The sequence below is a fragment of the Desarmillaria tabescens genome (assembly GCF_030435595.1).
Source record: "Desarmillaria tabescens strain CCBAS 213 chromosome Unknown EV420scaffold_1, whole genome shotgun sequence".
Classification (NCBI taxonomy): domain Eukaryota; kingdom Fungi; phylum Basidiomycota; class Agaricomycetes; order Agaricales; family Physalacriaceae; genus Desarmillaria; species Desarmillaria tabescens.
The window spans coordinates 2,435,667-2,459,359 of NW_026848300.1; the positions used below are offsets into that span (position 1 = coordinate 2,435,667).

General features: G+C 48.1%; 8 protein-coding genes across 8 annotated transcripts; 4 read left to right on the plus strand and 4 right to left on the minus strand.

Moving 5' to 3' along the window:
* Positions 1-41: 41 nt before the first annotated feature.
* EV420DRAFT_1323783 (acid protease) lies at positions 42-2,327 on the plus strand. Its single transcript, XM_060468721.1, has 9 exons — positions 42-60; positions 114-436; positions 491-732; positions 788-964; positions 1,020-1,155; positions 1,207-1,437; positions 1,500-1,630; positions 1,685-2,090; positions 2,148-2,327. Exons 2-9 carry the CDS (start codon positions 281-283, stop codon positions 2,226-2,228), a joined length of 1,560 nt encoding a protein of 519 aa, XP_060339703.1. The 5' UTR covers positions 42-60; positions 114-280; the 3' UTR covers positions 2,229-2,327.
* On the plus strand, positions 2,328-4,569 carry EV420DRAFT_1497475 (acid protease). Its single transcript, XM_060470920.1, has 7 exons — positions 2,328-2,784; positions 2,838-3,199; positions 3,259-3,394; positions 3,449-3,679; positions 3,736-3,866; positions 3,921-4,323; positions 4,380-4,569. Exons 1-7 carry the CDS (start codon positions 2,632-2,634, stop codon positions 4,458-4,460), a joined length of 1,497 nt encoding a protein of 498 aa, XP_060339704.1. The 5' UTR covers positions 2,328-2,631; the 3' UTR covers positions 4,461-4,569.
* Positions 4,570-4,646: 77 nt separating this feature from the next.
* On the minus strand, positions 4,647-10,511 carry EV420DRAFT_1662359 (ABC transporter; the record flags this gene model as incomplete). The annotated part of the gene is made up of 23 exons (XM_060478932.1): positions 4,647-5,255; positions 5,309-5,370; positions 5,427-5,510; positions 5,570-5,639; positions 5,700-5,902; positions 5,957-6,111; positions 6,168-6,216; positions 6,268-6,476; positions 6,542-6,681; positions 6,744-6,901; positions 7,013-7,174; positions 7,227-7,256; positions 7,304-7,388; positions 7,442-7,546; positions 7,600-7,627; positions 7,687-8,201; positions 8,255-8,338; positions 8,393-8,530; positions 8,579-9,030; positions 9,083-9,264; positions 9,313-9,593; positions 9,649-9,969; positions 10,020-10,511. Coding segments are annotated over 23 exons (4,134 nt in total), but the record flags the coding sequence as incomplete, so codon positions are not given.
* Positions 10,512-11,653: 1,142 nt separating this feature from the next.
* Positions 11,654-13,571, plus strand: EV420DRAFT_1258778 (uncharacterized protein; the record flags this gene model as incomplete). Its single annotated transcript, XM_060466915.1, has 4 exons — positions 11,654-12,423; positions 12,485-12,945; positions 13,000-13,052; positions 13,230-13,571. The coding sequence occupies 4 exons, from the start codon at positions 11,654-11,656 to the stop codon at positions 13,569-13,571; spliced, it is 1,626 nt and encodes a 541-aa protein (XP_060339706.1).
* Positions 13,572-15,246: 1,675 nt separating this feature from the next.
* Positions 15,247-16,611, plus strand: EV420DRAFT_77259 (ras family-domain-containing protein). The gene is made up of 7 exons (XM_060483411.1): positions 15,247-15,403; positions 15,462-15,498; positions 15,560-15,634; positions 15,685-15,766; positions 15,943-16,136; positions 16,188-16,306; positions 16,357-16,611. Exons 1-7 carry the CDS (start codon positions 15,392-15,394, stop codon positions 16,477-16,479), a joined length of 642 nt encoding a protein of 213 aa, XP_060339707.1. The 5' UTR covers positions 15,247-15,391; the 3' UTR covers positions 16,480-16,611.
* Positions 16,612-16,733: 122 nt separating this feature from the next.
* On the minus strand, positions 16,734-17,819 carry EV420DRAFT_1497493 (complex I intermediate-associated protein 30-domain-containing protein). Its single transcript, XM_060470921.1, has 5 exons — positions 17,715-17,819; positions 17,392-17,663; positions 17,137-17,337; positions 16,889-17,081; positions 16,734-16,838 (listed from the first exon to the last, which is right to left on the minus strand). The coding sequence occupies exons 1-5, from the start codon at positions 17,779-17,781 to the stop codon at positions 16,777-16,779; spliced, it is 795 nt and encodes a 264-aa protein (XP_060339708.1). The 5' UTR covers positions 17,782-17,819; the 3' UTR covers positions 16,734-16,776.
* A 204-nt stretch (positions 17,820-18,023) lies between these two features.
* EV420DRAFT_1257051 (uncharacterized protein) lies at positions 18,024-20,165 on the minus strand (the record flags this gene model as incomplete). Its single annotated transcript, XM_060466809.1, has 7 exons — positions 18,024-18,958; positions 19,008-19,118; positions 19,204-19,408; positions 19,464-19,579; positions 19,628-19,780; positions 19,837-19,857; positions 19,910-20,165. Coding segments are annotated over 7 exons (1,797 nt in total), but the record flags the coding sequence as incomplete, so codon positions are not given.
* A 1,033-nt stretch (positions 20,166-21,198) lies between these two features.
* EV420DRAFT_1634321 (uncharacterized protein) lies at positions 21,199-23,686 on the minus strand (the record flags this gene model as incomplete). Its single annotated transcript, XM_060476306.1, has 13 exons — positions 21,199-21,746; positions 21,801-21,989; positions 22,042-22,061; positions 22,116-22,170; positions 22,204-22,235; positions 22,288-22,361; positions 22,416-22,472; positions 22,525-22,557; positions 22,613-22,642; positions 22,693-23,030; positions 23,082-23,160; positions 23,214-23,432; positions 23,486-23,686. The coding sequence occupies 13 exons, from the start codon at positions 23,684-23,686 to the stop codon at positions 21,199-21,201; spliced, it is 1,875 nt and encodes a 624-aa protein (XP_060339710.1).
* Between the last annotated feature and the right edge of the window lie 7 nt (positions 23,687-23,693).

Below are 23,693 nucleotides of genomic sequence, written 5' to 3' on the forward strand. Positions count from 1 at the left end.
GGAACAGTTCGATCTTTTCTTGTTTCCTCCGTTTCAACGGAAGGAAATGTACTATTCGGGGTAAGTCGCCGATCACCGCAACATTCAGGTCCCGCATACTTATATGATCGCAGGCCCTCCTTCGTTACGACTTCATTCTTTCTCCCCTTTCCCAGTGTTTTGCCAGTGGCGTTATCTGTTTTTCTCAAGGCCGGGCCTTTGACTGCTTTCCTTTAAAATCTTTCATTTTCAATTCACCACCTCCCCACATTCACCTCGTTCTCCCTCTCCTTCTCCTAATATGAACCTCAGTCTTTCTTTCTGTGTGCTTCTGGCAGGCCTTCTTTTTGCGTTGTCCGCTCAGGATGCGGACGCCCACCCGGTCGTTAAGCGCGGTGGCAGCGTTACACTCCCTCTCAAGCGCATTCAGCAGCGCTCAGATCTTCATCCCCAGATCGTACGTTTTGCCTCAGATCTCTCTTGCTCGCCTCTAATCCTGTGCTCCAAATAGCTTCACCAGCAGAACATCAACCGCGCTCTTCGTCGTCTTGCCCGAATGACTGGCAGACAAGCTCCCTCTGACGCAGAACTCCGGCGCAACCTCGAAAGGAGGGTGGCGTCGCTGGAGAATGATCCTGTCTTCAAACGGTATCATAGGTACATTCCTCCCGGGAACTCCAAGCGTTTCAACCGGGAGGGGGTAAGCGGTAGTCGTGTCAACGCGATTGTTGGCAGGAAGCATAATCATAATCAGTGAGTAACGTTCGGGTACGGGTTTCCTGCTGGAAGTGCTGATGAATGTCTGCAGGGGAAACAATGCCAACGGTTCTACCGGCTCAACTAGTACTAGCAACTCAACTGCAAATGCGGCTACCTCAGCTGTTAACGCTGCTTCTACATCTGGATCTTCCTCGTCTGCCGCTTCTTCTGATGTTACGGTTGCAAACACCCCAACGACTGCTAATTCACTTGGACTCGATATCGAGTGAGACTTATCACTGATATCCATTGACTTGTATCTAATCTTACTCTACTCTTAGATCTGATGATACTGGTTACCTTGCGACGATCCAGATGGGCACACCTCCACAAGATTTCTTGCTGCTCATGGACTCGGGATCTGCTGATACCTGGGTTGGTGGGGAGAATTGCCAATCAGAGGGTGGTGGAGACTGCGTAAGTACAAAGTTTCCTCCTTCTCCACTGATTCTAATCAGGTGTTGTTAGGGTAACCACAATTTCCTCGGGTCGACCAGCTCTAGTTCATTCAAGGACTCCAATCAACAGTTCGCAGTTACATACGGCACTGGTGATGTCCAAGGCACCATTGTCCAGGATAATGTGGTTGTGGCTGGTCTGAGTTTGGACGCACATACGTTTGGTGTTGCTACCACCGAGTCTGTTGATTTCTCTTCTGATACGACTCCGTTTGATGGCTTGATGGGACTTGCTCAATCCGTGAGTATTGTTTTTTCCACCCTTTGTTCCGAAGAGTGGTTCTTAAAGAATGATTCTTGTAGACACTTTCAGAGCAGGGCGTCAAGACACCTGTTGAATCGTTAGCTGCTGCCGGTCTTATTTCTGCTGCGATTACATCATTCAAGATTTCTCGACTTGCTGACAACCTGAACGATGGTGAAGTTACCTTTGGGTGAGTATCTTCTTGCGCCGAGTTCTTTGGGTTATGAGATTGATCAATATGCAGTGCCCTCGACACTTCCAAGTTCGATTCCAACACTCTTGTCACTTTGGATAACCAGAGCCAAGACGGCTTTTGGGAGGGTGCTGTGGACTCTATCACTGTTGATGGAACCGATACCGGTCTTTCTGGTCGTCTCGCTATTCTCGACACTGGAACCACTTTGATCATTGCTCCCCAAAACGACGCTGTTGCTGTCCACCAGTTGATCTCAGGTGCCCAATCGGCTGGTCAGGGTAGCTTTACCATTCCGTGCACTACCAACGCAAGCGTCGCTCTGACCTTTGGAGGCCAAGAGTTTACGATTGACACTAGGGACTTGGCGTTCCAACCTGTGGATGCCAATGATCCCACGGGAGACTGTGTTTCTGGTATCGCTGCTGGGAGTATCGGAGCTAACAACGAATGGCTGGTAAGTCTTTGTTTCTGTGTTGTCTGAGGGTTACTTGACTAATTGGATTCATCCTAGGTTGGTGATGTGTTCTTGAAGAACGCATACTTTAGCACGGACGTCAACAATAACAGTATTTCTTTGGCGAAGCTTGTTTAAAGTTTAAGCCACCTTGGATCACAGATATTTATTATGCCACGATAGCTAGACTCTTCGGGAATGCCAATATAATAGGGGATTGAAAGACATTAATATTTGAGATGCGTGCCACCGAAAGTTAGCACTGCCACCGCGTGGGTTGTGTCTTTTCCCCATTCTGTAACAATGGTTCATTGTTCTTTGCCCGTCGACGCCGTGTCAGACACACGTAATCCGTATTGTTCTCCATCCACCATGCTTGATCGGACGAGTATAAAGTCCAAGGTTCTCCTCTTGGCCACATCATCGCTTCTTCCTCTCTTCCTTTCTTTCGCTCCTGGTTGAGTTTCATTTCTCCTCTGGACAGGCATTTTACTATTCAACTACACATTCTTTCTCTTGCTGAGCTATCGACGACTGAACCATGCAGTTCAAACTCACGCTTTCCCTCTCCGCTCTCCTTTTGCTTTTTACGCTTCACGATGTCGAGGCTGCGCCTCTGAGCAAGAAACACAAAATCCTGACGCTTCCTTTGACGAGACTTCAGCAGCGACGGACCGATCTTCATCCACAAGTGGTGCGTTTCCTTGCCCTTATTCCAAGGTAGTTGAAAGTAATCGAGTTCTCCAGCTTTTGCAACAACACATCAACCGTGGCCATCGACGTCTTGCTCTTATGTCAGACTCTGGAGTCGGTCCAACGGATGAAGAGCTTCGAGCCAGTCTTCACAAACGCGTCCACGCATGTCATCCCAATGAAACGACGACCGAACTTCAAAAACGTTACAATCCGTACATTCACAGTTCAGTGACGACCTTGGACACGCCTACTCTCAGCTTGCACGAGGACGGGAATTCTTCTGCAACTGCAAGTGCCACCTCTGCCTCTGCCTCGAGTGGCTTTACGGATGCCGAAATTAACGCCCTCTTAAATGGAGGTGTGACAGACGCGAACACACCAACCGCCAACAACTCGTTGGGATTGGATATACTGTAAGTGGACCCTCTGTCGTGTTTAGAGAGACTGATGACGAGCGCATACACCTATCTAGGGCTAACGATGTGGGCTATACTTCCGTCGTCGAGATTGGAACGCCTCCTCGTCAATTTAGGGTCCTCATGGACTCTGGATCGGCTGACTTTTGGGTGGGTAGTGATAACTGCCAGGCCCAAGGTGGAGGAAACTGCGTATGTGTCATGTTCATTCTGAAAGGCAAACTCACTTACCGATCCTCTCTATAGGGAAACCATACGTTCCTCGGCGAGCAGAGGTCCAGCTCTTTCAACACCTCCAACGAGCAGTGGAACATCACTTATGGTACTGGTACCGTGGCAGGCGTAAAGGTTGCAGATGATGTTACCATCGCTGGCCTTCTCTTGCAAGCTCATAACTTTGGCGTTGCCGAGGTAGAGTCTGCCGACTTCGCTTCCGATAATACGGAATTTGATGGTCTCATCGGTCTCGCACAATCAGTATGTTTCAATCTTTCGTTCTTACAGATAATCATTCTTACAGCAGACATGTATAGACACTTTCCAATCAAGGTTTCTTGTCGCCTGTCGAGTCGCTTGCTAAGAACGGCCTCATCAGCGCAGCTATCACGTCTTACAAGATTTCTCGCCTTGCTGATGACAAAAATGACGGAGAGATTACCTTTGGGTATGTTCGTTTCTCCTCTAGTTTCATCCAACCTACCTCATCCCGCCTTGATAGTGGTCTCGACGACACCAAGTTCCAAGCAGACACCCTGGTGACTGTAGACAACATCAGCAAACAGGGCTTCTGGATCGCTGCCTTGGATGGTGCTTCCGTCGATGGTACCGACTTGAAGATTGAAGGCCAGGCAGCCATCTTGGACACTGGAACTACTCTTCTTATCGCTCCTGCTGCTGATGCGGAGAAGATCCACAGCAATATCGACGGCGCTGCCTCAGATGGCCAGGGCGGATTCCTCGTGCCTTGCACCACCAACGCTAGTGTTGCCTTGACGTTTGGAGGTACTGCCTTTGCTATCGATCCTAGAGACCTCGCCTTCGCACCTTTGGACATCAACGATCCCAATGGTATGTGCGTGTCAGGAATTTCTTCAGGCAATGTCGGACAAGGGGAATGGCTGGTAAGTGCATCTGTGCTTGTATGATGGGAAAGTGGCTGAATCAAGGTAATCTTTAGGTTGGTGATACTTTCCTCAAATCAGCCTACTTCTCGACCGATGTCGACAAGAACCAACTTTCTTTGGCAAAACTGGCTTAATTGCTGGGTGATGGATAGAGAAGGAAGAAGCCTCGGTTATGTAGACTAGTCTAGGACGTGTGTATAATGGGTAATGGTATTTCTTTGGGACATTATCTTTGTGCCAGACACATCTCGGATATCAGAGCGACTTTTACCCGGAAACTATACGAAAGATCAATTTTGCGACTTGTAATCCTTTATACAAATGGTCATTAGTGGATGACTGGGCTTTGGGGTTCCTATTACGGCAATAATGGTGTTCAAAACGATATATGGGTATCTACGCACGCCTACCACAATTTCACTTGATGCGGAGACGGAATAGAACCCTGGTACAGATAATGGGGATAGACATAATATTGATAATACCAGAATTCATTTCAAAACGCTCTACTTCCGCGCACTGGTTATTAACCATACGTATCTCACCAAGTGTGGATATGAACATTGTTCTCATCTGTATTGCCTTAGATTCTGGAAGGACGACCGACAACCGAGAACTGAGTAGATTCGCGAGGTTTCCTAGATGGTACTAGTCTCCTCAGGCTCGCGGAGGATTGCGGCTAGTAAATCCACTAATATAGTGCCGCTGGTATTATGCTTCCATGGAGTACCAACGAGTAGATGCGTGAATCAGATGTACAATCTCATTACGGTCGTGAACGTGAACAACGGGGAAAGGTATCAGTTATTAAGAAATTTCGTGGTTGAAGCACTGAGCCTGATGTCATCTAGTGTGATCGACGACCGATCACACATTCCCCTGAAAATCCCATCGGTCTTTTGGTATAATTGTGAGGGGGTGTCGAATTCCTGACGCGATTGTGAGCCGGTTGGATTGGGATGCTAGCGAATGAATAGCTTACAGCAATCTCGCCAGCATCAAGAACACAAATCCGGTCGTATGATATGATTGTGCGCAAGCGATCTAAGGATCACGATCGTTAGCTTGAAACTTCTCGGCCGGAAAACGAGCTGGCTCACGAGCTATGCATAGAATCGTGCGATCCTGGAATTCGTGGGTAATTGTGTCCTGGATATTTCTGTCAGTCTCGTAATCGACAGACGCTGTGAAAGATGGCATTAGCTTCGGAACGAGGAGAGACGCGCTTGGAAAGACGACCAACCTGTAGCCTCATCAAGTATGAGTATTCTGGAGTCCTTAACCAGAGCTCTCGCAAGGGACACCAACGACCGCTAGAAAGAGGACTATCAGCATTTCGGTTCCGTCGTACCCGTGAAGGTTTTAATGGTTACCTGTCCAATGGATAGATTTGCACCCTCATCTTCAATGACAGTATCGAGACTGAATCTGTTAATTGGGGTAGATACATCGCCATTTTCATCTGCGACTGCCTTTGCCGGCGATTCCACAAGGTACGATCGCTTCAACGCGTCCCATAGTCTCGCATCATCATGTGAATTAAAAGGATCAAGGTTAGACCGGAGAGTTCCAGAGACTGGGGCGTTAACGTTAGCAAGAACACACACGTGTATGGGAAAGCACACCGTACACAATAGAGCATCTTGAGGAATGATTGACAGGCTTTTTCGCAATTCCGTCAAGCCAACGGTGGAGATGTCAACGCCGTCAATGTGAATTGATCCAGAGGAAAGTTCGACTAAGCGATATAGGGCAGTCATGATAGAACTTTTCCCTGCCCCAGTTCTGTAGGAGGCGAGGCTTCAATTTAGCAGCATGGATATACGGCCAAGTCTACCTACCGTCCAACTATGCCAATTTTTTCTCCAGCTTTGACAGTCATAGTTATACCTAAAATAGATAGTAAACATGCTGAGAACAGCATAAAGGGTAATGTCTCACCCTTGAGGACAGCGGGAAGTCCAGTCCTGTAGCTTAATACCACGTCTTTCAATTCTATGTGACCCACAGACGGCCAAGATTCAGGAACTTTGCTATTGGGTAACACATGCGGAGCCTCCTGTTCAATTTCTGTCGCATAGTGTACTACTCGCTCTACCGAATTCATGTCATTTTCGACCTCCGCGCTTTGACGGACAAGCCATCCGAACCTGTCAAGATAATTAATATCAGGTTCAATGCCGAACAAGCCTATTCTTTAAATCCAAGAACTTACGCTTGCTGAACACTCAGAATATACGAGAGCGCAAGACCTGTCTGTGCTGGCGAGATACTAAATCTCGTTCCAACAGTCAGCATCGCGACACTAAATGTTAGAAGAGCCCCCAAAAGGTCCAGGCGTATACTCAGCCAGCGCTAAAGGTTAAGATAGCAATAGGCATTAGTTAAGCGTCGCTCTAACAGAAAGACTTCCAGACCTGGTTGGTGACAGTCAACCAATAAGCTCGATTTTCCACATCGATTCGTTCCTCATTTTCTTTAAGGAAACGTTCAGACTCGCCATATGCACGGATAGTTGCCAAGCCTGTGAGTGACTCAGAAAAGTGAGAGTACAATGATGATCTCAGGACGGCATCTGCGTTGTAAATAATTAGTGAATACTCGAAAGAAGCACATGTCAGAAATAATACCAAGTCGCTGAAAAGATGAAGCGTCAGTATTTTTCATCATCAAAAGGCGAAGCCACGTACTTTCAACTCCCGGGCACTCGCTCGATAGAAGGCAGCGGCATAGATGTATACAATGAGAATGAAAAAGACAGCAATCAAGAACCACGGCAAGATAATCGCTATCAATATGATAGCACCAACGACCGATGAAGCAGGCCCCACCAACGTTCGCAGCGAATCTTGAAGAAGTTCTTCAAAAATATGTGATTTCTGAGGAACGAGGAAACTCACCTCCCAAAATATTATCAATTGTATCGATGTCTACAAGACATGTCAACAGCATTCAATGAGGGAAGAGACCAATATACCTTTCGAAAATCGGTTCATGATCCTACCAAGTGGCGTAGTCTCGAAGAAAGACATGGGTGCAGACATGATACGGTCGACAGCTAGCTAAGGAGCACAGTAAATCAAATGATTCCATGAACCAGCACCCATCGACTCACACTATGCAAACGCTGACTAGCGAAATATGTCAAGACGGCAAACATGCTTCCCATGACGAAGGTTGCAAGGGCTTGTACCACACCTAGCATTGCGTATATGCCCATCTACCCCAATTCCGTGACCTTTTTTCACCTCATAAAGTAGAGACGAAACTCACGTAAAACCCTTGTGGGCGATCCCATTTACTAGTAGTTGGGGCAAAGTCAGCGTACCGCGAACCTCCGAAAGAAAGATCGAAACCCACACTTCTTGCCAGTATACCAACCAGTAAGATGCCATCACCATCGCACCCTGAACAAATACGATGGAGAAAAAGAGGATGGGTAAGACGACACGCCCTCTGCCAGCATCTGAGAACCGCTTATACACAGACCAGCTTATAGCCCCAGTATTCCGCTCCTCCGCTTGCATCAACCCAGGCCCTGAAGTAAACTTCGTCTGAAAATTCTCTTTGTCTGTCATGATGCCCTCAATAGCTTCTCCCTCTTCCCCTTCCTCCTCTTCCTCCCTCTCTTCCTTCTCCTCTCCGGTCCCAAACTCCTTGTAAAATTTCGAAAATTCCCCGTCTTTCTGCATGAGTTCATCGTATGTCCCTCGCTCTGCTATATGTCCATCCGCAATAGTGAAGATGTAATCCACTTGTGGAAGAAAGTGCAACGCGTGAGTAACCAATATACGCGTCTTTCCAGGTGCTGCTTCCCGTAGGACGTTCTGGAAGACCGCTTTTCCTACATGAGCATCGAGGGCCGACAGAGGATCCTGTTACATTGTCAGATTCTATATCCTGGCTGACAGATAACTTGGCGAGTTACATCAAAGATCTGGATATCTGTGTCGCAGTAAATCGCGCGACAGATATTCAAACGTTGTTTCTGACCTCCTGATAACGAAATGCCCTGTATTTTGTCAGGATCATTGGGTCCGTGAGTATTCAGTCAGCGCTACAGTACCTTTTCACCAACTTCTGTCATGTCTCCGTTAGGTAGCATGTCGAGATCAGGCTCTAAACACGAGTCTTTGATGGCTTGCCAATATTTGTCTTTCTCGAAAGGCCGTCCAAAACATATATTATCTCGAATTGTCGCATTCTAAGCCTTATTGAGTATAAAGCCCAAAAATGAAATGGAGGAACTCACTTGTATCCATGCGCTCTGGGGACAGTATCCAACACTCCCGCCGAACTTAATTGTGCCTCTATCTCCGTTTATATTCGGAACCCGCCTCATCTCACCAACCATACCCTGGAGTAAAGAGGTTTTTCCAGAACCCACCGCGCCAACAACAGCAACAAGCTGTCCGCGCGGTATACTAAGGGAGATATCTTTAAGTTCAAAGACCTCACCCGTCGACGAAATGACGGCTTCTGGCTTTCTCTTCCCCCTCGATTTCTTCTTATCCTTCTTACCCTTCTTTCCTTCGGCTGCTTGGGGCGGGGGTGCATCCCAAGTGAAGGAAACATTCTTGACCTCGACGGCGACATGGAGATCATCTTCGCGATCAATGGTCTCCTCCAGTGTTTCTGCTTCAAAGACGTCATAGAGACGCTGGGTAGCATTTTGGGCATCAGCAATGGCGGAGAGGGATGTGGCTATAGACACGGGGTAAACGCACAAGGTAAACAAACGATTGTGAGCACCCACGAAGAAGCATCAGAGGCAAACGAAGGAGTTGGAATAGAGTCAGAGAAGTGAAGATGGCAGATGCTTCAAGTTCATGTCCAGTCGCGGAGTAAGTAAGAAAGGCCACCACTGACGCCAACGCAGGCATAGATATAGCCACGGCGTTGTTCGCGGCCCTCACGAGGAGCAATGAGCGAACGAAGCTTCCCATAGAATCAGAACAGGGTTTCATGATGTGAGAAAGTACTCACGACATCTCCTTCTGTCGAAACTCCCATATTCTCTTCGCAAACGGAATTTCCCACGCAAAGAACTTGACCACTTTCATGCCCCCAAGCAGTTCCTGGAGAAGTTTGGCACGTTTATCGGTCCATTTCATACCATTCTCCCGGATCGCAAACAATTTCTTCATAACCATCGTCTGAATCGGAGCTGCAACCACGAAAAAGGCGAAACCAGCCAAAGCGCTAGGACCCAGAGTCAGCAGAAGGAGAACGAGACATATGATCAGTTGAATCGGCGCAGACCAAGCCTGTGACAAAAATGAATTAACGAACGGTCCACTATGTCGTGATTTAGGCCCATACCATATGGAAAAATCCTGCACAAAAATCGATTCGCGATACGTCCGTCGAGATGTGGTTCATTATCAGACCATTCGGGAGCTTGGACCGGGCGCGAGAGGTTAGTCGAAGGGATCGAGCATAAATCGCGTTGATTAGACCACCACGTATGAGAACGCCTGTGGACGCAGACCGGTAAAAATAGTGATGCGTGCTTAGCGACGAAACAACCTGCAATCCCAGCAGACCAAAGGTCAAACCGATACCTTTGCCGATTGGTGGGATGGAAGCATAGTCGCCCGTCCGATGTCCATTATAAGAATCTGTAGCAAAATCGATGATGGCCTGCCGGAATGAGAGATCAAAAGGATTGGTATGATGAAGAAGCATTTTACCTTGACGAGAAGGGGACTAGTGAACTGAGCTGTGTCACCGAGCACTTTCAAGATACCAGCAGACCAGAACCACCATTTCACGCTGTCGTTTATAGCTAAGACGAGACTAGGCTTGCGCTGACCATCTTTGTCTCTCCATTGTTTCTCCCGTTCGGCGCGTTTTCCTCGAAGGGTCCACCACAACGCTTTTATGCCGGGCTTGACGTCACCATTTAATAGACGACGGTTGTATGCCGCCGCCGCCAAGCGCCTCTTTTCAAAGGACGCAGTGATCTGGTCACCGATGAATGCTGCTCCACGGTTGTCCTGCAGCTTGTAGAGATCCGGAGCTTCCAGTGGACGAGCATAACCGAGAGCGAGCAGAGAAGTAATCCAGCCAAAGGTGAGAATTTCAAACCAGTTTGCCTGGGTCTCGGGCAAAAGTTCAGCTTCTTGGATAGATGCCTTGGGCGGAGGCGCGGTCAATGAAATAAATGGGATGCGTTGCCATCTAATCGATCAGTACTTCAGTGATTAGCGTGATATCGAAAAGTTTAGCCACCCGTTGCCCTACCGTGCGCGCTGCCAAGGATGGCCATCCTGCTCCGCAGCAGTCTCTTCGGACTTGGTCTCGCTATGAATGGATGCCTTCGACATGACTATTGTGAGAAAGAAACAAAAACGGGCACCATACAATTTTTGACATGGTCCTATATGTGTTGTTATCCGTCCGACAAGCTATCTCATCATGCTTACAAACCGGTTTCCGGGCGGAGAAAGAAAGAATTCGAGTGGAACTTTCGCAGCAGCCCTTGATGCGGTTATGCGGGGGAAGCTGATGCCAATGTACTAAACACCCAAGTGTGCACTTTGAGTCAGTGTACTGTCCTCGGTGTAATAATAGGCACCTACTTATTCTGAATCCGACTGCTGGGAGACTTGCATGATTTTATGGCTTGAAGTATCATGAAACCATCAATACTATGAACCGCATTAAAAGTCAATGGGACTATAGATGAGCTGTTGGGGTAAGCAACATCGTGCGAGAGCCCGATTTAACGGTTACATGATTTGATCGATAAAAAGTACCCACGTCTGAGAGCGCAGCAGAATTATTTGACAGAGAATGATTGTAGGCTTATTTGAGATGCATCGGATAGGAAATAGAACATTGACGTTGCAGCTGTAAGATTTTAAAAACCAGATGGCCTGTATATTGCGCGGACTGGAGCCAAGACGGGCCGGCAGGGGAACCAGAGAAACGGCAGCGTACTCGGTGAAAACGACACAAACATTCTCTATACATGTTAGAACAATTACGGCCGAGTTGTCGTAAGAAACGAAGGAGACACGACCGAATGACGAGGACGGCGAAGAAAAGGTCCAAAGTAAAGACTCCGCGCGTCAACGTCGACACGTAAGACATAACTGAAGCCGAGGACGCGGTATGGTACGGCCGGAATAAGCTAGAATAAAATCTGGTCACAGTCGCTCGCATTTGCTTTTCAAATTGACACCAAAGCTACTCACTATATGGTATGCTTGTTGGACGCGTCATAGCTCGCACCTGATGGGCGTGGGAAATAAACAAGCCAGGCCTGGGCTTGGAAACTTTTAAGTTTAAAGTGACTTCAACTTCGACTACTACGTTCTCCATGGACGTCGAGAAATTCAATGCCCTCCCACGTCCTCCTCGTATGCCTTCCGGCCGCATTTCTAACGAATGGCACTTCGACCTGCGTTTCATACAAATAGATCCCCCTTATCATCTGCTGTTCTTGATGCAGCCCGGAAGTGGCTTGGTCCATTCAGAGAAACTTCCTCTCGATGGTGAGAAACTGATGGCATTTTTTCCCGAGACGGGAAGGGATGCTGCACCCGAGATCGCGAAAGCCCTGCTTCGCGCTTTTTCGACCAGCTTTGCGATCGCGGGAAAGCCACCTTTGGCTCCTTGGAAGCTAACCACAGATGATGTAGATCTTGTATCTGCCGTTGCCGAGGAGTTCAAAAAGTTAGGCGTCCTGAAGGTCCTGTGGAAGATACCAGTATCGCCTCTTAATATGAGGATGGCCTATGTCGCCTTCGACGATTTTTTCAAGTCACTGAAGCGCCAGCTTGGTTTGAACCGAATGGATTCTGTTGCATTCCAAACTCCCCAATCTGTTGGTTTCCACAACTTTACGCCTCCTCCTGCTGTCCTTGACCCCGGCGACACTATCATCGACAAGACTATAGCGTACGCCCAGAAACGCATAAATTGTCGTCCTCAGGACATGTCCGAGTCGTACGATAGTTCTGCCATGCATGAAACGATTATGAAAGAGGCGAGGATTATTCACGACCAGCTCCGGTCGAAACCCGAAAATGTGCTGAAGTCTGAGGCTGATTCAGGGAATGCGGAGGCGGCCTTGGATTATGGATTGAGGTTTGTACCTTTGGTCTGCTCTTCTTCTTCACTCCTGACACGAGTTTCAACATCTAATTAGGCTTAGTATCGGGTGCGGTTGTTCTCCTAACCGTGCGCTCGCCAGGCGTTATCTTATTCTGGCAGCGCTGAATACGAACGCGCCCCCCCTTTTGAGGGCTACCGCTCACTGTGCCCTTACTGAGTGGTACACTGATTGTAAAGAAGACTTTCGGTCTCGTTACCTGCAAGCTGCCGCCTGGCACGCGAACGAGTCCATTAAGCTGGTTCCAGAAAGGAGTGCACCCAGGGCACTGTTCCTTGCCCAAAACATAATGATACCGCAATCAGAGGGCCCGGGGGGTGCTGCTGATTTGAGACTCCAGTATAAAGAAATATGGGGAGCTCTGGGAAAACGAGATGTGCAAGTCAAAAGAGAACAGGTAAAGATGGACCAGAAACGAATGACGCGCCCTAACCGGTACAGATGCGCGACCGTTGGTTGCGGTATTGCGGCGGACTCTGGAAGCATGCTCTCCCGATGTATGTGTTCTATCAGTTGTTGTTTTTGCTCCACTGTTACTGTTTACACCGCAGGCTCGGGGAAATGCGATTCAGATAAGAAACCGTATTACTGCAGCAAAGAGTATGTTCCCTTCTTTCCCTTCTCGAAAAGTGGCGTGTTGACTTGAGAACCTAGGTGTCGTAAGTCTGGCTCTAAACCATTTAACACCTATTTATTTTATCATATCATGATGCCACAGAAAAGAAGGTTTGTGCAATCACTTGAATATCCCAGAGCATGTCAATGTTTAGCCCTTCTTTAGGACTGGAAGAATCATAAACCCTTCTGCCAGCCGGGAGCTCCGTGCTCCGTCATCGATGTAGGAGACACCGACAGCTTACCGTCTATGGTCGGAGGCTCGACTCGAAATGGCGCCTTCCAAGTCCCTGTCCAGATGCCAGGCGGAAAAACAACCACGTTCAGCTCTTCGACGATGAGTCCAGATTCACTAAAGGAAGTAAGAGATCATCTAGCTAACCAGTATCCGGCTTCCGGATCGAGTGGGCGTTCCGGTTGGATGCCCACGTTCGGACATTGTGAAACATGGGAACACACGTTCGGGATAGGAGGGACAGTCGAGACCGAGTTGGAGGAAATCGATTGAAGTATCCAAGTCGCTTCGAGCGAAGGAAATTATCGGATGACTTGAATTGGAGTGCGCTTTTTGGACAGATGAAACTGCATTTTTCCTAGTACAGTACTCACCAAAGAACCTTCGTGTGAAAGGATGTTTCTATTGTTACTTACCCGCCTCTCAGGAGATCGTGTTGACTATGCGGATCCAATCTGGTTGATTTCTTCTTCCTGTGAGCAAGAACTTTGTGGATTGAGCTTCGACTCCGTGGTTTCGGTTTTCTCCGATCCAATTCAGGAACCGGCCCGGTATAGCCGAGGCATTTTTCGTTCGTGACATCGACCTCGTCAAGGAGAGACCTCGAACATGTCACTGTAGGACGGGTGCTGAGTGATGCTCAAGCAACTACATTTCCGACAGTTTGTCTTGGGCTGTCCGCTTACGGTAGAACAGCTCCTACCCCGGCTGTGTCAAGTTCGAACAGCACATCACGGGAAAACCACACTCCCCATTCCGCCCAGTATTTCTGTTTTGGAGACACCACAAGACAGCACCCAGGCCCGCTCTTGGCTGTCTGAATTCAAAGCTATTACTTTACCCAGAAATGTCGTGGAGCTGTCCTTTTCGCGCAGTTCGGGTCCAGGTGGTCAGGTGTGCGATTTTATACAGCTTTGTATATCCGTTGCGGAAGACTAAGCGTCAAATTGTAGAATGTAAACAAGGTCAACACCAAGGCGACTGCTCGTTGTTCCATTGATGCGGAATGGATACCGTTGTGGGCTCAACCCGGCCTCAAGAAATCTGTACGTTGATGGCATCAGTCTATAAGAAACAGGGTTTCAATGTTGTTCAACCTTAGCCTCATTATGTATCCTCCACAAAATCAATCATGATCACGTCTACCGTCTACAGATCTCAATCACAGAACGTTGAGGATTGCTTAGGGAAGGTACGCGTTCCTCGATTTATGTCTTGAAGGATCTCAAGTTTGTTCCTAGCTACACAGTGTGATCTTGAGCACAGCGTCGGCCTTGATCAAGAACGAAACGTCGGAAGAGACGAAGAAGCGTGTTGCTAACCTAGAACGGGCGGCAAAGGAACGTAGGAGGAGGGAAAAAAGCTATCGAAGCGAAACGAAAAAACAACGGTCGTCTGGAGGCTGAGATGATTGACTTGATTTCGAACCTGGATGGAAGAAAGGAATGTCGTCATGTTATCAACTGTTACCTCAGGCTCGCAGCATGAATGTTCTTCACACTCCTAATTTTCGGAATTCAAGCGGCAACCAATTGCGTGTGAATCACAAGGTCCTACTCAAACTGGACTTGAATTCTAGCACAAGCACGACAAAGACTCATCGTATCCAGACTCACCCAGGTTAACCGATATCGATAAAGGCGAGCAATATAGGCTATTACCTTTTTACCTCATCGACATCGGTTAAGGCGAAAAGAGCCAGGGGAACTGCTAGGGGCGAGTCCAGCCTGAGAGGCGTGATTTATGATCCTACCTTCCTTCCTTGATAGGAGACACTATCAGACTCCCAGCCTGCGGGTAACTCTTGCGGATTGATATATGATATTTTGAATTGAAGTACTTGTTGGAACTGAAATAAGGCTGTATATAATTGCGGGAGGACAAGGAGAGGTGTACTTGTTCACGATGCCGCGGCACGATATGCCGAGCAAGCATCAACATTTCACTGATCGTATTTGGTCGTGTTTCTATTTCATTTGATTGACTACTTGACCCTAGTGCGGTATCCCCTCCTTTGCACACTCATCTTACTTTGCTGTTCTCTATATTCATTCTTCTCCCTTGTATATCCTAGCCAAACATCTAAAGGCAGAATGGCGACCAGGGTGCGTTATGCCGTTCTCGTCTTGGTCTCTTTAGTCTAATGTGTAGGGGGCCGGGCAGGCCCAATTCTTACGAGAGTACAAGCTTGTCGTTGTCGGTGGTGGTGGTGAGTGCATGGACAGTCTCTATCCTAGCCGCGTCTTACTTGACCATAACAGGTGTCGGAAAGTCGGCATTGACCATTCAGTTCATTCAAAGTCATTTCGTGGACGAATATGACCCTACTATCGAAGGCAAGTATTCCGATATCATCACCCTTCCTGTTGCTTAATACAACCTGCAGATTCTTACCGCAAGCAATGTGTGATTGATGATGAAGTTGCACTACTCGACGTGCTTGATACAGCCGGTCAAGAGGAATATGGGTGAGCGTCATGCATGATCTAATTTCGACCCCCCAGCCCCCCAGTCTCCATCCACCGTTCGGTGCCGTCACTTTCTTTCTCGTTCACCCTTTTCTCCAAAGAAATTTTATCCTGCTTCCATCACATCTTGCGCCATCACGTAAATGATCTCGGTCCTAACGGGGTGCTTCTTTCAGTGCCATGAGGGAACAGTACATGCGTACGGGCGAAGGGTTTCTCCTGGTGTACTCCATCACGTCTCGAAATTCGTTCGAAGAAATAAGCACCTTCCATCAACAAATTCTCCGGGTGAAGGATCAAGACACATTCCCTGTCATCGTTGTAGCCAACAAATGCGACCTAGAATACGAACGACAAGTCGGCATGAACGGTACGCGTCTTTCAACAGCAGTACTCCATTCTGGCTAATGTGCCGACTCAGAGGGCCGTGACCTTGCCAAGCATTTTGGTTGCAAATTCATTGAAACATCTGCGAAGCAACGGATCAACGTAGATGAGGCTTTCAGCAATCTCGTCCGTGAAATCAGGAAATATAACAAGGTACGGCGTTTTATATCCCCTCACGCGTATTAACTAACGCCACGGTGCAGGAACAACAAACTGGTCGACCTGGGATGATGCCGGGCCCTGGCGGAAGTACCCCTGGCCCATACGGTACGAAGGAAAACGAAGAAGGAACACCAGGGTGCTGCTCGAGCTGCGTAGTCGTTTGATTCTTTTCGGTCTCCCCTCTTGTTTTCTTGCATCGCATTCCCCATCTGTCATATTCGACTTCTTTGCTGGTCTTTTTTTGGTTTTTGCAGCCTTCATGCCTTCATCCGGATTCCACAAGTTTATCCCTCTGTTTCTCTAAAAGCCAAATGGTTGTGTATACTTATCCTTAGACTCTTGTCATGATTACGATTTTCCTGTGTCATATCTCTCATGTTATCCTCTCGCTAAGAATGCAACTTAGATTAAGAAAGCAAATGTGAGGTCAGTGGATACGACGTTTCCTGGCTGCTACCTTGTCAATAAAGATCCTTCCAATTCGAATTGCCCTGATCACTTGTCTTCTCATTATGTTGGTTGGCTTTGAGTTAAATGAGTGACAGAATGGTTCCGATAAGTGAAGTAGCGTACCGACAAGCGGATACTTCACATCCTCCTCATTCACTATACGAATCGAGTCAATCCCGAGCTCATATTTTCCGGAGACCCCGCTATGTCCTCCCAAGAGTGAAATGTTGATACTGCGAAGTTTTTTACGATTCATCACCGACTTAATTTCCGCAATCTGGCCGTAATTTGTGCGAACAAAGTTTTCAAATGGAATCTGCACGGAGATTTGAATGGTCCGTACTCTGATGGCAGCGCAAAGTGAAGCTCACAAAGATATCTTCCCAGGTGTTATCGTTCCGCTTAAAATAGAGCCGATGTTGCCAGAGGTCGTTTTGGACCATACTGTCCGTTTGTACGTTCACAAAATAGGAATTGTGTGTGCTGGGGTCTCCAGCGACGCGAACCCGAAGAGCCAGATACGAATGATATTCAATCTCTTCCAGAATATCGCCGAAGAGGGTTGGGCGGCGCTATTGACACGCCTTAGTTTCAGGTAACGTTCGCGAGCCCAAATAGAACGGCACCTTGCTCTGAATAGCAGCGTATCCTCCCTTTATTTGCCCCTCCATCCCTGGCTTTACCGCTAGGCGCATGTCGCCGTAAAATACGCCAGTGGCTGCCCTTCTAATGGCCGCATTGTGTTTGGGAGACTCGTCGAGATCAAAGTTCACCGTCGAGGTGCCGCCGATGTCAGCGTCGCATCCTTTGAGAAATTGTCGTATGTCTTCGCGGTTGTTGAAGCTGAACAGAGTACGCGGAGCTCGACTTGGTATGTCTGCGCCTGTCATATGAACCGCTGCAGATAGCGTGTCAGTCAGATATTGTGCAATGATAAGAAAAACCGTGCCATCATATATTCCTTGTCGCAGTTTTTCAGTGCTGCGTCCTAAATACCTGGCCCAGACGGCTTGCATGGTGGAACATAGTCGAGTCTATCCAACTTCGTTTCTGACATCATGGCCGGTGTTTCAACTGAAAGAGGATACCAAATAGCCCCTGTTTTCGCGACATTTTCCCCTCAAGCCAGCATATTTTGGCAGTAAGTACTAATACATATAACAGAACGTTCGAAGCCGTGTCAAACGAGCCTAGTTATGCTACACGAATTTCATGCTCTTTCGCATGGCCTGCATGCGATCATCCCGTGGCTGTAAATTCAAAAGGGGGGAGACACTCTGCCGGCGTGGCGACCCAAGGGGGGAGGGCCTACCAGGGGCACCGGTCTCGTATTTCTTACCACGTACTGCACTGAACTTCCAGTTGGACTCACAGGACTCCGATTGGGCCTCCTCACGCTACCTGTCGGGCTGCTCGTCGGACTTTCACTTGGCGTGGAAGGAACAGCTCGGGGACGATGGTTGACCGCAACCGGGCTTGGATATGTGGTCTTTACCGCCGAAAGTGAAGGCTTAATTTTCAGCCCACGAGGCACGGATCTATCAGGTTGTTGCTGAGCCAGCCAACTGGCGATATCAACCTCCGAGGAGGATCCAGACCCGGAAACCTTGTGCGTCGACTGGCCAACATATGGACTGACAGGGCGGTTAGTCGATGATGGGGTGAGAACGCGACCCTGATCGATTGATTGAAGTGCACGGAAGGAGTTGGGAGCAATAAACGGGGGCGAACGTGAGCTTGGGGGCGAACGCGTCTTGCGAGGAGGTACAGGCAGATTCAGCAGCGAATCGGCCGAGTCCTGCCGCGAATGACTGCTGGTAGTATGGGATGAAGGAGGCGACATTGGAAGGGGCGATGCCCGGTAATGATCAGAAGCGTTGTTGCCGTTGAACGGAGATACGGGTGAAACGCGTTGCGGAGAGATGGGATAACCATAGAAGCCTTGAACACTAGCGACATTTTCAGGGTAAGAAGGGGCAGCAGACGCGCTTGCCAAACGACCGCTCGTATAGCGATACTGATAGATCTTTTCCCGAAGCCCATCAGCTTCCGCCTGGCGCTCGGCAGCGAGCGTGAGGCGTTTGAACTTTTCAGTGGTTCCGAAACTCTCCATATCTTGGCGAGAGAGTTTAGTATCAAATACCGGATACAATTTGCTGAATGTGTTGAAGAGCAGCCCGACATTGATAACGCCTATGGCAACCGGTCATGACGAAGCTCGTTGCGACATGGAAGCACTTACCCAATAAGAACCAGCATACGTAGGCAAAAATTAGCGCCTGGAATGGGACACTAAAGCCCGAAAGGATGAGTAGCTTTGTGACGGAGTACGGTATGAGCACGACACAGTACGCTAAAACAGTATGAGAATTCAGAGAAGAGACGCTTGATTAGCTATACACACCGACGGGGTACCTATTGATGTGATTAAGCATAACAGCTAAAATGATGATAGAAATCCCACCATAACATGCTTCTGGCAACGCTCGCAATGAAACGGTGATAGTTTTCGCCGCTTTGACCATTCCATCGCTCGCTTGGATTGAGATAGATCTTAACGCCACCCTTGATGACCAATGTGCCACGGAGCACAAGGAAAATGAGAGAATATAGCACCGCCGAAAAGAATGAAGCGATGAATATCTAGGAAAGTGACAACAGTTAGACCAATGTGCCACCCAAGAATTTTGTTTTGTACCGGTAAGAGATGAAGCAAGAATTGGGGAACTGGATATTTATCCCTCACACCGCACGTCAGATTGTACTGGCCATAAATGGGCCCGTTGCGTTGCGGAAGAGCTAAGGGTAGAGCAGCTGGACAGTGTGAGAAGGACTGCTAAGAAACGGGTTGCTCAGAATTACCTATGAATCCAGCGAGGATCCACCCCAAGGATATCACCATTGAATAGATTACGGCAGATTGACGCTTTCGTAACACCAGAGAATTGAACGTGTGAACCGCGATGCTGACGGTGAAATAAGCAGTGGACACGTTCCCGAACTGCATTAACATCGCTGATGAAGCATGGCGTTAATTCTTCAGAGACGCTAGGGTCAAGGATAACAGCTACCTTGTGTGGTGCAAAGACCGCCTGTAACAAGACAAGGTCAGAACATGGAAAAGTAGATATTATGAAACCATACCTTCTGTAATGCGCCTTGCCAACAAAAATGGCAGCCCCATAAGCCCGGCCGCACTGTTGAACATGTTTGCGATAAGGAGACATGCAGCATAATACCCGAGCTGAGTATTGAAGAAGACATATTCTCGAGATTGAGTGATGTTTTTACGTCGTGTGACACGGAGGATGCAAAGCCATGCTAGCCGAATTATGATAGAGAGCAGTGCTACAGTCGAAAGCACCGCAACCACATTCACTACCTGCAAATTAGCGTATTCAGGGGTCAGTCCATCAATATATGTTTGAAATTTGTAGTAGTACGCACAATGACACCTGCTAGCTCGTTATCCTCGATGGGAAAGGTCTGAGGGTAATGTCCTGCCATCGTCCGAAGTCCCGTATGGTTGATCCGAATAGAAAGATGAAGTCCAGCACCCGTAGCGCAAAGAGAGTGATATACGACGGAACAGTCGTCCTGCGCCTCTTCTCGTCGAAGATTCTGCTAGAGAATCCGAAGAACACCCGCCCAAAAGAAGGAAAAAATGAAAAGCCGGAGAAGGAAGGAGGGGGAAAAGGGAGAAAGTGATGTCGGTAGAGTCATGATCGTAATATAGTACAACGGGACTTCCCGATTGAGACCGACTTTTTGCATGCCTCAAATGGAACTTAAGTTCAAAAGACTCATTGTAGGAAGTCCGACAGTGGCGTTGAAGCTTTACAATACCCTTGTATTGTCAGCGGTTGCATCCCATATACAAGGGCATGGGCCTCCCTTTGTGTTCAAGTGTTCAAGTTTGAAGTTGCGTGCATGGACCTGAACAAAAACCCGGCAACGGTTCGGCATGAGATGGCAAAGACAAACTGCGCAGAGAAATTTTCTTTCTGAGAGATGGAAACGGTAGCTGATTACCTAGATGAGGTCTCTCCGAGTTGAAAGGTTAACCGAATGAGAATTGAATGAGAATGTTGGATCTCAGCTCGGAGATGCCGAAGTGCGGCAAATAGATACAAGGCGCTGGCAGCCGCATCAGAAGTCTGGGGCCTGGCGGGCGTCGGCACCCACTCAAACCGTATTCCAGCTTGGCGAACAGAAACAAAATGAACAAACCCGTTTCTTCTGCATATTTTCTGGTTTATCGGCCCTTTACTATCAGTAGTAAAAAGCTTGAGTCAGATTTGATCAAATATAGGAACCTGAACGCGAAGTCCATGATATTCTTTCTGATCTTGATGCTGATAGTTATAGAACGATGGGTCTTCGACGAATGCGGACCTCACGACCATCAGCAAGTCTCCTTCCCAACGGTAGATTCATTTTCGTGTGAAGAACTTCTCTATGCCTTTAGGTGATTCCTTCCGTCGTTTCTTTTTCATGGCTGGCTCTTTCAAAGAGACACGCAATTGGTTACCAGGGTCCTTCGCGAGGTCTTGGGCAAAGTGCCAGTCGCTGTGCTCCATCCGTATGGTGGCTAGTAGATCGGCTTGGTCTTCTTCCGATGCTGATGCAGTACCAGGGAACGGAATATCCTTCCTACAGCGCGCGCATGTGAAGGCTACATCCTGTCTTGCTGCGGCCGCCGACTGATCCGCAGTAAGCTCTGTAACATGCTCGGGGGAGTCTTCATCTCGTCCGCGTTTTGAGCTCGAGTCAGCTTTTAAGAATCCGTCAATACTCTGCTGTCCGATTTCCGCAGTCTCTATACCAGTGAATGCAAGTTGAATGCATGTCACCCTCATGGATGTAGAGTTTCCAACGAGGTCTTTCCAGAGTTTATTACCAGCGGCTGCGATGACATCCACAGTGACTTCTCGGATAAATGGAAACGGGGCTTGTTTGGAACGGGAACTCTCATATCCTCCTACAAATGACCGTAAGTGTTAAGGTCACAAACGGATATATATTGGGACGGAACCTCTGCGGGTATTGAGAACCAGAGTTTTTGGCCAAAGATTAGGGTTGGCCTCTCTCGCATCATTGAGTCGCAAGGCCAATTCCGCGGCCAAAACCCGAATCCAATGGTGTCCTTCCGATTGCTTGGTGATAGGTTTCGGTAGATTTTTTGCGGCCAACATGCTCTTGTTGACGATGGACTTGGCCTTGACTATTCTAACACCATGAATACTTGACTTGATACAGCTTAGCATGAACCCGACCTTCAGAACGATCAATTCCGCTGTGCGATTAAAACATGTTGATCAGAGTTCACACAAAAGAAAAGAGTGCCCACCGGAGCACCTCGTAGACCCAAATAGCATTCTCGCCAAATTTGTGCTGCATTTTGTCTGTGTAATTCCATCAACAAGCAATAACCTCACTCCGAAAAGTCCGCTTGCCTAGACTAACCGGGCTAAAGAGGACGGATTCATTTAAAAACGGATCATTGGGGTCAAGGGACTCACAGTAAATCCGCCACCTTCGAAACATCATATTCTTGCGCTAGAGCGTGCCCGAGTTTCCCACCTAAGAACCGTATCTACACCGGTTTTAAACAAGGTACCATAAGAAAAGATGAAAAGATATTCGGCACCTTTTGGAATTCCATGGGTTTCAAATAACCCGGAATGGCGGCATTACGCAGGATGCTCTTGGTCATTCGTCAGAAACTTCGGTTCACAATACTATACAGGCCGGCACACCTGACTATTGGGCTTTCGATAGGATGCGGTAAGCTGAAGGACAGTTAGGTCAGATGGTCACTTCGGAGGCAGCTAGCTGATGTATAACCTTTGCGAGAAATTTATTTCTCGCGATGCCCTGGGTAAATTCAATCAGAACCCTAAACCAAGAAAAGTTTTGGACCATACCGCTGACAATGTATACCCCAGTTTTGTTTTTATGTCCTCTCTAACCTGGCCCATTAATTCAGCGGCAATAGAGAGAGCGACGTCATGCCAGGTGCTTTTTATACCTTCCTCATTCGAAGTGGCATGGGAACCCGGTTCTTGATCCACAGCTATAAGTGGGTCAGTGGGTATGAGGAAACCAGCCTTATCCCAAGATATCGACGGGGCTGACGGAAGCGGGGTATCCATTCCATCAGGAGAATCAGCCGGAATGGCTGAGAGGTATGGATATCTCCGGAGTAAAATCTTTCGAACGGGCTTCGTAAAGTCAATGAAAGCCTCGTCAATGGAAGCCTTCTCTTATTCATACGTTCAATCCTTCTACGCAGATCAATCAGAGCAATTCATACCGATCTCAGCATCGGGAAGATGTTCATTGAACATCCCAAGAATTTTACTGCTTTCTCGTCGATAATAGTCCAGGGAGACCTTGACAATAGTCAGCTGGGAGTCTTCGGAGCAACCAAACTTGTGCAGGACACCTTGTGCGTTCTTGAATCTATGTTGTCCCAGTAGCCTGGTTCTTTCTCTCCTTCCTTATAAGTAGCGACGTGCACAACCACAAGATCCGGGCACCGTTGCTTAGCGTCCTTCAACTTGTCCATGCGTGATATGCCGAACTTCCGGGCAGGGTAATTCACGGCGATGAGAGAGTCCCACTGAAGAACTACGAGAGGCTTGTCGCCTATTCCCAAACGAACCTGTACCCTTCGCTGTTAGCTAAGCGGACTTTGCGTTTCGAGGGAAGGAATACCATCTCGCATGCCGCGTAGAAGGCGTCGCTGTCACAAAGCGCGATAACGCGAAGTGGGTCTCGAACACCGAGGTTCTGAGATAGCAAATGTCGATAGGTAATGACTGGGTCAATGTCACCAAAGTCATCGTTAATGGGCGCGTCAACAGCCTTTTCCTTGCCCTTCCAGGCAGTTCTGAGACGCGACGGCGAGGGATTCATCGCAAGA